Raw genomic sequence first — 13,091 nt, 5'->3', positions numbered from 1 at the left:
AAGCTGTTAAATTTGGACATAAACGTGCCCTTTATTCAGTATAAATATGGCATTCATGGAAAGATGAAATACACAAGGTGCCAAAGAACTCTGAACCCCTCCCAGTGTGAGGCAGAATAGGCAATGTATGATTTGTACCTCCTCGCCCCTCCTTCCAGCAAACAGAACTCTACCTCCCTCTGACTTCAGCTTCCCACCCTTCCTGTAATAATATTGTACAGGTCACTGTTTGTGCTTTATGAGGTACCAGAATTTTTAAATGACCATTTATTTTAAAGAGATTTTTGGGTATTCCATTACAAGTTCTCCTGAAACCTAATGATTGCTTTCCTTGTCGTCCAGTTGGTTCAGGGGTGGGAAAAGGAAGGTAAGTGTGTTCCGTTTATTTGAAAAATATTATTCCTCCATGATCTGAATTTTTTACAATGAGAGTCTGAATAGTTTCGTTATTATATTCCTGGCTGAATTTAAATTAGGAATGTCTGATTGAAAAACCACTTCAGTGTTAATATGTACTGACTGTTTAAAAGGAAATGCAAAATTCAGGCAGCTGGCTTCTTTTGTTTTTGCATTCTCATTTTATCATTTTATCTAGTCATTGTGCATAGTGTGGTGTGACATAAGGACACTGACATACACACACATGTATTTATACACTAAGTGTTTTTCCTTTCATACCCTGAAACCCCGGCTTCTTAATCTTCCTGTTAGTCCCTGTTGTTCCCTTCGAGAGTTTTACTCCCTAAATAACAGATTCATTCCACCTTTCCTCATATAACAGCATTCCCATTATCATTTACATGTATCTTTTGAATTTGGAATATAAATTTTAGGACCCTCAGAATTTGGAGCAGTTAATGTGTAGGTAAAAAATGCTCATTAGCTGACCTTTCAAGATAAATCACTTATTTGTGTGTAAACGGATAGCTTGTTTTTAGACAAAATCTCATATTGTCTGGGCTCTCCTGTAGCCTGGGCTAGCCTCAAACTGTCTATGCAGCCAGAATTAACTTAAACTTCAGACCCTCCTGTATCCATCTCCAAAGTGCTGGAATTACAAGCATGTGAATCCACACCCAGTTTATGGGAGTTGAAGTTCTAACTTGGAGTTTTGCTCATGTCAGACACATATGTTACCGGCTAAACTGTATCACCAACCTACAAATTAATCATTTAAAAAGCTGTACAGCCATTTGACATGACCCTTTTACTATCATTTCTCCTTTTTAAGTTTTTCTCCTCATGTGTTCAAATGTTGGCTTAATAAACTATTTCAGATACCTAAATGATCCCTAAGTTTCAGAACTACCAATTTTGAATTTATTTTACAAAAATTTTAAAGTGTGTGTGTGTACATGTGTTTTCTTCTTAAGCTACGTGCTGGTCCATTTGATGAATTCCAGATTGCCACCATGCTCAAGGAGATTTTGAAAGGTCTGGACTATCTACATTCTGAAAAGAAAATTCACCGAGACATTAAAGGTATACAAAAGTCAAATAGAAGCCTGAGAAAAACATATTTTGGGGAAACTGAGGGATACTGACTTTGTTTTTCTTTGACCCCCTAGCTGCCAATGTCTTGCTTTCTGAGCAAGGTGACGTTAAACTTGCTGACTTTGGAGTTGCTGGCCAGCTGACAGATACACAAATTAAAAGAAACACCTTTGTGGGAACTCCATTTTGGATGGCTCCCGAAGTTATTCAACAGTCAGCTTATGACTCTAAAGTAAAGTATTCCCCATACAGATGGAATTAATTGAATGTAGCCTTGTCAATAAGCTTTTTAATGTTTCCTTCCTTCACAAGGGCTTCTAAAAAATTGTGTCATATTTTGTTTCTGAATCATAAATCCCATTGGTGTTGGTAATATTTGAGCCCTAATTATTTCAATGGCTTTTCATCCCACTTGGAATAAAATCTGGAGTCCTCATAGTCGCATATAAGGCCACTGATTATCTGGCCATTGTCTGTCTATCCATCCTTGTCTTCAAGCGCTGTCATCCATACTCTCTTTGCTTCGGCTGTTATGGCCTCATTGTTCCTCAAACACAAGTACAGTTTTTTTTTATAATTTTTTATTTAAATTTGAAACAAGCTTGTTTTATATATCAACCCCAGTTCCCGCACCCTCCTGTCCTCCCTTGTTCCCCTCACCAACCCCCATCCCATCCCCTTTCTGCTCCTCAGGGAGGGTGAGGCCTTCCATGGGGATCTTCAAAGTCTGTCATATCATTTGGAGCAGGGCGTAGGCCCAGGCCCTCCCCCCATGTGTCTAGGCTGAGAAAGTGTCCCTCTGTGTGGAATGGGCTCCCAAGGTCCATTTGTATACTAGGGATAAATACTGATCCATTGTCAGAGGCTCCATAGACTGCCCAGTCCTCCTAACTGACACCACATTGAGGGAGTCTGTGTCAGTCCTAGGCTGGTTCCCAGCTATCAGACTGGGGTCCATAAGCTCCCCCTTGTTCATGTCAGCTGTCTCTGTGGGTTTCTCCAGTCTGGTCTTGACCCCCTTGCTCATCACTTCTTCCTCTCTGCACCTGGATTACAGGAGTTTGGCTCAGTGTTTAGCTGTGAGTGTCTGCTTCTGGTTCCATCAGCTACTGGGTGAAGGCTCTAGGAAGGCTCTAGGACTACCTTATAAGGTAGTCATCAATCTCATTATCAGGGAAGGGCATTTAAGGTAGCCTCTCCAGTTTTGCTTAGATTGTTAGTTGGGGTCATCCTCGTAGATCTCTGGACATTTCCTTATTGCCAGATTTCTCTTTATACCTATAATGGCTCCCTCTATTATGGTGTCTCTTTTCTTGCTCTCCTCTAGTCTTTCCCTCACTCATTCTTCCTGCTCCCTCATGCCCACCTCTCTCCTACTCTTCCCCATAACTCCCTCTCCCCTCCCTCCATGCTCTCAATCTGCTCAGGACATTTTGTCCCTTTCCCCTTCTCTAGGGGAACATGTATGTCTCTCTTCGGGTCCTCCCTGTTTCCTAGCTTCTCTGGCAGTGTGGATTATAGGCTGGTGATCCTTTGTTCTATGTCTAAAAACCATACATGAATGAGTACATACCGTGCTTGTCTTTTTGTGACTGGGTTGCCTCACTTAGGATGATTTCTTCTAGTTCCTTCCATCAATTCGCCTGCAAATTTCAAGATTCCATTGTTTCTTTCTGCATTTTCTCCATCCATTCTTCAGTTGAGGGGCATCTAACTTGCTTCTAGGTTCTGGCTATTACAAATAATGCTGCTATGAACATAGTTGAACAGATGTCCTTGTTGCATGAATGTGCATCTTTTGGGTGTATGCCTAAGAGTGGAATTGCTGGATCTTGAGGTAGACTGATTCCCATTTTCCTGAGGAACCATCATACTGATTTCCAGCGGCCCTACCTGTTTGCACTCACACCAGCAGTGGAGGAGTGTTCCCCTTTCTCCACATCTTCTCCAGCATAAACTGTATTTGGTGTTTTTGATTTTAGCCATTCTATGGGAGCAAGATAGTATCTCAGAGTAGTAGGGATAAATACAATTACATTTTGACCTCAGTGCTTTCCCCTTTGTCTGGAATAGCCTTGCTCCCAGTGAACTCTCTCTAAGCATCCCTAACCATCCCACATCAACATGTAACTCCGTTCTCTGCTTTGCTCAGTATTCCCTTATTCTGCTTTTTGTTTCCCCACAGAACTGAGTCCCATATGACATTGTTACTCATTTATCTGCCTTTCTTATTAGAATGTAAGCCTCTTCACGGCAAGGATTTTCACCTGGTTTGTTTAGCACTCAAGTAGTGCTGTGCCTGTACAGAATATGGGATTTAAAGTATTCATTGATGAATTCCATTAATTAAAATTGTAATTCACCACATTTTTTGACATGTCAATGTTACTGTTTCTGTTTTTAGGCTGACATTTGGTCTTTGGGAATTACTGCTATTGAACTAGCCAAGGGAGAGCCTCCAAATTCTGACATGCACCCAATGAGAGTTCTGTTTCTTATTCCAAAAAACAACCCCCCAACTCTCGTTGGAGACTTTACGAAGTCTTTCAAGGAGTTTATTGATGCTTGCCTGAATAAAGATCCATCATTTGTGAGTATATGTCCTTATTACCACTGGTGGTTTCCAGATGTTCTATCTACTTCTAACAAAGGTGGTGTTTTCTATGGTGGAGAATATGAATGCCTGTGAAAAACATCTTTGATCCACCCACAAAGCTTGTTTCTCCTTCTGTATTTCTAATTCCACTCTGTTTGTAGCCAGATCCTTGGTCCTGTTTTCTCCTCCCTGACATCATCTTCTTGGTCCTCAACTACCTGATCATTTCCTATTTCAAGGAGAAAATTTGGAGAAATGAGTAATTGGCTTTCTATTCCTTCTTATTAAAGTAGGCTTGTACTGTTAGTGAGGGAATTGATTACATTTATTATCTGTCCTACTGTTGTTAAAATAAAACTGCCTTTCACTCTTGGTGATTAGAAATACATGAGCACCTTTCTAAGCTGGATGTAAGTATTTTATGTTGACACTGAACATTATAACATTAATGAAACCCTGAAGGGAGCATATTCCCCACAGCACTTGCTGTTTGCATTTATGTACAATAGGAATTAGTGTTTCACAGAAAAGCATATACTAAGATGTGGGCAGATAAGGACAAAATTAGGTATTCATAAGGTGTGCAGATGATAACAAAATTATAGCAATCTTGCTCATTTGCATAATTTTTTCAAGTTACAGTCAATGTAATAAAGTGTCTTAAAGTGTTGTTTTGACATTTTTAGATAGTTACTTTCTAAGTCCCGCTATTGCTGAGAAAGCTTTGTTGAGTGGCATGCTGGTGAGGTATCCTAGCATCTGTCTACTGTGCTTTAACAAATTAGGCTGCTAAAACAGCAAATTTAAAGTTGCTACCTTGACTCATTTCAATTGTCAGTTTTCCTATTGCATGTTAAATGTCCTTCTGTCCATAGATTCAGTTTTGTAGATTTCCATTTAATAATTCAAATGATGTCTCTCTGAAAGATCCTCAAAATGGTCCCTAGTCCTTCTTTTCTTTGTGTGTGTCTGTACCTTAGCGTCCTACAGCAAAAGAACTTTTGAAACATAAGTTCATTGTAAAAAATTCAAAGAAGACTTCTTATCTGACTGAACTGATCGATCGATTTAAGAGATGGAAGGCCGAAGGACACAGTGATGATGAATCTGACTCCGATGGCTCTGACTCGTATGTACTTGTTACTGCCATTCTTATGTAGGCAGCCTGTTTTCATATTCTCTGCCTTTTTGCAATGACCTAGTGTGCTTGCTTTAGACTAAGTTATAAATCGCAGTCAGAGGGCTTACTTCGGCCACTGTGAAGTTTCTTTACAGTTCATGGAATACAGTAAGTTTGGAAACTTGCTTTGGAAGAGAAAAGCTCTGCTCTGCTTTTAAATGGTCTCGGTCTAACCCCTAGTGGATACTTGAGTATATTACAAAATTTTGGAATACAATTTGATTAAAAGTATCCTATTAGTTCACCAGAAGCAATATGGAACTATGCTTTCTCATAGTGTGATTACAACCTGCAAAACCCTTTTGAGAACTGATCTTGTGGCCTTTGCTATTTCCTGGTCCCAAACCAAACTTCTCAGACTGACCTGTGAATTGCGACACCTATTTACTTATGTATGATTTTTACCCTGTGGGCAAGTTAGTCTGTTTGAAAAATGGCAGTATCTCTGCTTCTGTGTGCTTATTTTAACTTGAGTTGAAGAATTCAAGGGCTGCACCAGGGTTTAGTCTTTTGGTATGTAGACCTTCACAGAGATAGCACCCTATGTCTTCACACAATATTTTCAGGCACCTGCTTTTATGAGAAATTGTCCAATATTTGAAATGAATAAAATAGATCAGGATATAGTTTGTGCCTCATTTAAGGCTTCTTAATCTTAACTGCCTATGAAAACTTCATGATAGAACTTTTAAAAACACAAGGCAGTCTACTAGGATTCGTAATTTAGGTGTAGGGGAATGTCAAAATTAACAATATAGTGCTATGCACATAGGATTTGAAGGATCAGATCAGTTGGAGCTGATAAATGCTGCTGTTCTTGAGTCAAATAGAGTACACACCTGAAACAGGTCAGATGCCATGTTGTATGGTGAGTTTGTAAACACTGACACAGTGCGATCTTCAGATTTGGTGTTTTTGCCATGTCAAACTACTTAGTATCTTTGGCATCTCTTTAGGGAATCCACCAGCAGAGAAAGTAATACTCACCCTGAATGGAGTTTCACCACTGTGCGTAAGAAGCCTGATCCAAAGAAACTACAAAATGGGGAGGTTTGTATATGGAACTCATCCCTTTATTTATTAGCATACAAAGTAGTAGATTTCATCATATCATCTTTATATACATGGCATTATAATTTTTCTTATCTCATCATGTCCTCCTTATAGACTATAAAAATGGTGTGATGAGATTATAAAAATCTATGAGAGTATAATACCCCTGCATGCCTGCATATATCACTATATGCATAAGAATGTTCATTTGTCATTAATTGTGACCTAAGTAAGTCATAGAAGTCATTTAAATGATCAATGTTATCTTTAAAATGCATTTCCATGTAGAGATGTAAACCTAGGGAATCAAATATCTATTGGAATCCTAGAAGTTAGGGGACTTCCAGTGATGGATGAGAATTTGTGACAGAAAGAAAACATAGAGGCTGGCCTTATCTTGGGCTTTTCACATTTGCTATCAAATAACTAAGAAAAGCCATGAATGATTATTTTAATTTCGTGTGTGTAATCTGTATCATTTCTTCAAAGGAGCAAGAACTTGTGCAAACCTTGAGCTGTTTGTCTATGATAATCACACCTGCATTTGCTGAAGTAAGTATGGGTTATTTAGTATCCGCTATGTGTCTCAAGTGGCAGGGTATTATAAATGTTCTAACTATCATTCTTCTTCAGCTTAAGCAGCAGGATGAAAACAATGCAAGGCGAAACCAAGCAATTGAAGAACTTGAGAAAAGTATTGCTGTGGCTGAAGCTGCCTGTCCTGGCATCACAGATAAAATGGTGAAGAAATTAATTGAAAAGTTTCAAAAGTAAGTTTGAAGTATCGTTTTCCAAATGATGTTGACATTTTGGATGTTGATTCATGATGAAATATGGTTACTTTGATGCATTCATTTATATTTTCCCCAGAAAAATCGCTTTTTAATAGTTGTATGCTTGAAAGTAGTTTTGTTTCTTGCCCATCTTAAACATTGCTTTTTGTAAGAATGTGTATGCGTTTGTATGAGCATGCATGCATGCACTGGATCTGGGCATGCACTTGGGTACGTGGGTGAGCTGTCTTGCAAATGGGCCTGTGTAGGAAATAGATCAATATAGGATTTTTTACCCTATTACTTTCCACCTTATGTTTTGAGGCAGGGTCTCTCACTGAACCCGGAACTTGCCTTTTTAGCCAGACAATGTATCCAGTGATTCCCTTGATTTGTCCTCCAATGCTTAAGTTATGGGACTCAGTCACAGCTGAAAAGAACATGGGCACTAGGGGTATGGATTCAAGTCCTTGTGCTTGGACCTCAAGCGTTTAGACCACTGAGGCTGTCCAGTATTAAAGGTAGTTTTCTACTGAACCAAACGGCCCAGGTTTTTGCCCTCTTTTTTTCTGTTGGGATGAAATTTGGTCACATGAAACATTATACATGTTTCTGTTCTTAACAGTACTCTTAGTATTCACAGAAACACTACTATTCTGTTTCTTTCCGGTAATGAAGTTCCTACATTTGAACCCTTATTAAATATTAATTAAGAGATTTAGAGAAGCTGGGAATTGGTGGTTCACACCTTTAATCCTCCACTCAGGAGGAAGAGGCAGGTAGATTTCTGAGTTTGATGCCAGCCTGGTCTACAAAGCTAGTTCCACACAGGCTCCAAAGCAATATAGAGAAACCCTGTCCCAAAAAACAAAAACAAAACAAACGAACAAAACCAAAAAAACAAACAAACAAAAAAGATTTAGAGAGAAGAGTTTAGAGCAGCAGTACCCTTCCTAATGCTGGGACCTTTAATACAGTCCTTATGTTGATGGTCTAGACAGTGGTTCTCACCCTTCCAAATGCTGTGAACGTTAATGCAGTTCCTCATGTTGATGGTCTAGACAGTGGTTCTCACCCTTCCTAATGCTGTGACCTTTAATACAGTTCCTCATGTTGATGGTCTAGACAGTGGTTCTCACCCTTCCTAATGCTGTGACCTTTAATACAGTTCCTCATGTTGATGGTCTAGACAGTGGTTCTCATCCTTCCTAATGCTGTGACCTTTTATACAGTTCCTCATGTCGATGGTCTAGACAGTGGTTCTCACCCTTCCTAATGCTGTGACCTTTAATACAGTTCCTCATGTTGATGGTCTAGACAGTGGTTCTCACCCTTCCAAATGCTGTGACCTTTAATACAGTTCCTCATGTTGATGGTCTAGACAGTGGTTCTCATCCTTCCTAATGCTGTGACCTTTTATACAGTTCCTCATGTCGATGGTCTAGACAGTGGTTCTCACCCTTCCTAATGCTGTGACCTTTAATACAGTTCCTCATGTTGATGGTCTAGACAGTGGTTCTCATCCTTCCTAATGCTGTGACCTTTTATACAGTTCCTCATGTCAATGGTCTAGACAGTGGTTCTCACCCTTCCTAATGCTGTGACCTTTAATACAGTTCCTCATGTTGATGGTCTAGACAGTGGTTCTCACCCTTCCTAATGCTGGGACCTTTAATACAGTTCCTCATGTTGATGGTCTAGACAGTGGTTCCCACCCTTCCTAATGCTGTGACCTTTTATACAGTTCCTCATGTTGATTGTCTAGACAGTGGTTCTCACCCTTCCTAATGCTGTGACCTTTAATACAGTTCCTCATGTTGATGGTCTAGACAGTGGTTCTCACCCTTCCTAATGCTGTGACCTTTAATACAGTTCCTCATTTTGTTGGTCTAGACAGTGGTTCTCACCCTTCCTAATGCTGTCACCTTTAATACAGTTCCTCATGTTGATGGTCTAGACAGTGGTTCTCACCCTTCCTAATGCTGGGACCTTTAATACAGTTCCTCATGTTGATGGTCTAGACAGTGGTTCTCACCCTTCCTAATGCTGTGACCTTTAATACAGTTCCTCATGTTGATGGTCTAGACAGTGGTTCTCACCCTTCCTAATGCTGTGACCTTTAATACAGTTCCTCATGTTGATGGTCTAGACAGTCGTTCTCATCCTTCCTAATGCTGTGACCTTTTATACAGTTCCTCATGTCGATGGTCTAGACAGTGGTTCTCACCCTTCCTAATGCTGTGACCTTTAATACAGTTCCTCATGTTGATGGTCTAGACAGTGGTTCTCACCCTTCCTAATGCTGTGACCTTTAATACAGTTCCTCATGTTGATGGTCTAGACAGTGGTTCTCACCCTTCCTAATGCTGGGACCTTTAATACAGTTCCTCATGTTGATGGCCTAGACAGTGGTTCCCACCCTTCCTAATCCTGTGACCCTTTAACACATTTCCTCATGTTGATGGTCTAGACAGTGGTTCTCACCCTTCCAAATGCTGTGACCTTTACTACATTTCCTCATGTTGTTGGTCTAGACAGTGGTTCTCACCCTTCCTAATGCTGTGACCTTTAATACAGTTCCTCATGTTGATGGTCTAGACAGTGGTTCTCACCCTTCCTAATGCTGGGACCTTTAATACAGTTCCTCATGTTGATGGTCTAGACAGTGGTTCTCATCCTTCCTAATGCTGTGACCTTTTATACAGTTCCTCATGTTGATGGTCTAGACAGTGGTTCTCACCCTTCCTAATGCTGTGACCTTTAATACAGTTCCTCATGTTGATGGTCTAGACAGTGGTTCTCATCCTTCCTAATGCTGTGACCTTTAATACAGTTCCTCATGTCAATGGTCTAGACAGTGGTTCTCACCCTTCCTAATGCTGTGACCTTTAATACAGTTCCTCATGTTGATGGTCTAGACAGTGGTTCTCACCCTTCCTAATGCTGGGACCTTTAATACAGTTCCTCATGTTGATGGTCTAGACAGTGGTTCCCACCCTTCCTAATCCTGTGACCCTTTAACACATTTCCTCATGTTGATTGTCTAGACAGTGGTTCTCACCCTTCCTAATGCTGTGACCTTTAATACAGTTCCTCATGTTGATGGTCTAGACAGTGGTTCTCACCCTTCCTAATGCTGTGACCTTTAATACAGTTCCTCATGTTGTTGGTCTAGACAGTGGTTCTCACCCTTCCTAATGCTGTGACCTTTAATACAGTTCCTCATGTTGATGGTCTAGACAGTGGTTCTCACCCTTCCTAATGCTGTGACCTTTAATACAGTTCCTCATGTTGATGGTCTAGACAGTGGTTCTCATCCTTCCTAATGCTGTGACCTTTTATACAGTTCCTCATGTTGATGGTCTAGACAGTGGTTCTCACCCTTCCTAATGCTGTTACCTTTAATACAGTTCCTCATGTTGATGGTCTAGACAGTGGTTCTCACCCTTCCTAATGCTGTGACCTTTAATACAGTTCCTCATGTTGATGGTCTAGACAGTGGTTCTCACCCTTCCTAATGCTGTGACCTTTAATACAGTTCCTCATGTTGATGGTCTAGACAGTGGTTCTCACCCTTCCTAATGCTGGGACCTTTAATACAGTTCCTCATGTTGATGGTCTAGACAGTGGTTCTCACCCTTCCTAATGCTGGGACCTTTAATACAGTTCCTCATGTTGATGGTCTAGACAGTGGTTCTCACCCTTCCTAATGCTGTGACCTTTAATACAGTTCCTCATGTTGATGGTCTAGACAGTGGTTCTCATCCTTCCTAATGCTGTGACCTTTTATACAGTTCCTCATGTCGATGGTCTAGACAGTGGTTCTCACCCTTCCTAATGCTGTGACCTTTAATACAGTTCCTCATGTTGATGGTCTAGACAGTGGTTCTCACCCTTCCTAATGCTGTGACCTTTAATACAGTTCCTCATGTTGATGGTCTAGACAGTGGTTCTCACCCTTCCTAATGCTGGGACCTTTAATACAGTTCCTCATGTTGATGGTCTAGACAGTGGTTCCCACCCTTCCTAATCCTGTGACCCTTTAACACATTTCCTCATGTTGATGGTCTAGACAGTGGTTCTCACCCTTCCTAATGCTGTGACCTTTAATACAGTTCCTCATGTTGATGGTCTAGACAGTGGTTCTCACCCTTCCTAATGCTGTGACCTTTAATACAGTTCCTCATGTTGATGGTCTAGACAGTGGTTCTCACCCTTCCTAATGCTGTGACCTTTAATACAGTTCCTCATGTTGATGGTCTAGACAGTGGTTCTCACCCTTCCTAATGCTGTGACCTTTAATACAGTTCCTCATGTTGATGGTCTAGACAGTGGTTCTCATCCTTCCTAATGCTGTGACCTTTTATACAGTTTCTCATGTCGATGGTCTAGACAGTGGTTCTCACCCTTCCTAATGCTGTGACCTTTAATACAGTTCCTCATGTTGATGGTCTAGACAGTGTTTCTCACCCTTCCTTATGCTGGGACCTTTAATACATTCCTCTTGTTGTGTTGACCCCCAACCATAAAATTGCTTATGTTGCTACTTCATAACTGTAATTTTGCTACTGATATGAATATTAATGCAAGTGTTTCCTAATGGTCTTAGATGACACCTGTGAAATGCAGGTTCAACCTGCTAGGTTGAGACTACTGGCCTAGACATTAATAATGGCTTTGTTTGTGTTCAGTTCCTGTCTTGTCTCCTATTAGTTTGATTTTGTTCAAAAAAGTCCTTACATTTGGTTTGAAATGTATTTCATTTTCTTCCTTCCTTCCTTTCTTCCTTCCTTCCTTTCTTCCTTCCTTCCTTTCTTCCTTCCTTCCTTTCTTACTTCCTTCCTTCCTTCCTTCCTTCCTTCCTTTCTTTCTTTCTTCTTTTTTTTTTCCGACACAGGGTTTCTCCATATTGCTTGGGAGCCTGTCCTGGAACTCGCTCTGTAGACCAGGCTGGCCTTTAACTCACAGAGTTCCACCTGCCTCTGCCTGACAAGTGCTGGGATTAAAGCCATGCACCACCAATGCCCGGCGAAATTTCTTTTCTTAAACAAGACTTTCATATTATACATACAAACTCATTAACTTTAGAGAGTTCAAACAAGATCACACAGATTTTAACCTTAAATCCATCATATCTCTTCTTCTCCCATCTTTAGATTTCCTTGACCAACTGAGCTCAAGGAGAAACTAAATTATGTGGCCTATAAAATCCCTCATAATTATCTTTCCATCCAATATGGCCTACTGAGAACTCAGGAGCTAAAGCACTCTTAAGATCACCCACATTCTAATAGGAATCTCTTTTCTTGTTTACAAACAAATCCATTGCAAGTTGTGAGAGCAAATGCAGAGGAATTTTTGACCATTTTCGCATCTTTTAGCATCCATCAACATAAGATTCAATGAAAATAATTTGTCTCCATTTTTTGTAGAGTTCATGAGTAAGAAATATAAATGACATATCTAAAACTATACATTAATTTATATTTTTCTTAATTTTATAGGTGTTCTGCTGATGAATCCTCTTAAGAAATTTGTTGTTGTTATTGTTGGCTTCTGTTTCATATGGACCCAGAGAAACCCACCAAAGCTATGTCAACCTTAATAATGCTTAACCCATGAGCTCCGGTGCCTTTTGGATCTTTGCGACATTGAAGATTTTAGGAGAAGCTATTCAACTATTTTGTGATGGTGGCTATCATTTTGTATTTTAAAGAGATTATTTTGTAAGGAATAATTTTAATACTATAGTTTTGCCTGTATTGTAGTAAATGTTGAGATAAGTTTTTTTTTTTTTTTAATTTTAGATACCATTATTTCTTAAGTTACTAGAATGCATACTGTTTGGTTTTCAATCTTTAGTTAACTGTACACTCATCAAACATACAGGTCTCTCAAAGACATCCTACACATTGAGAGTCAAGTTTCAAAACACATTTTTTTTTTTGCACACATTCTAAAAATGACTATGTATGTGTAGCAAGGTGGAAGTAAG

At 39.9% G+C, this 13,091-nt stretch overlaps 1 protein-coding gene across 1 annotated transcript in view; it reads left to right on the top strand.

The window, feature by feature from the left end:
* Stk26 (serine/threonine kinase 26) overlaps nucleotides 1-12,878 on the top strand; it is a 53,908-nt gene extending 41,030 nt beyond the window's left edge. Inside the window, exons 5-12 of the mRNA XM_051178812.1 lie at nucleotides 1,374-1,482; nucleotides 1,569-1,726; nucleotides 3,899-4,084; nucleotides 5,071-5,219; nucleotides 6,227-6,320; nucleotides 6,813-6,875; nucleotides 6,957-7,093; nucleotides 12,601-12,878. Coding sequence (XP_051034769.1) covers nucleotides 1,374-1,482; nucleotides 1,569-1,726; nucleotides 3,899-4,084; nucleotides 5,071-5,219; nucleotides 6,227-6,320; nucleotides 6,813-6,875; nucleotides 6,957-7,093; nucleotides 12,601-12,625 — 921 coding nt within the window. The 3' untranslated portion in view covers nucleotides 12,626-12,878. The remainder of the gene's footprint in view (nucleotides 1-1,373; nucleotides 1,483-1,568; nucleotides 1,727-3,898; nucleotides 4,085-5,070; nucleotides 5,220-6,226; nucleotides 6,321-6,812; nucleotides 6,876-6,956; nucleotides 7,094-12,600) is intronic.
* Nucleotides 12,879-13,091: the final 213 nt, after the last annotated feature.

The sequence above is a fragment of the Phodopus roborovskii genome, unplaced genomic scaffold (genome assembly GCF_943737965.1).
Source record: "Phodopus roborovskii unplaced genomic scaffold, PHOROB, whole genome shotgun sequence".
In the NCBI taxonomy this organism is placed as follows: domain Eukaryota; kingdom Metazoa; phylum Chordata; class Mammalia; order Rodentia; family Cricetidae; genus Phodopus; species Phodopus roborovskii.
The sequence above is the reverse complement of the archived record's forward strand: the minus strand, read 5'-3'. Positions and strand labels throughout refer to the sequence as shown.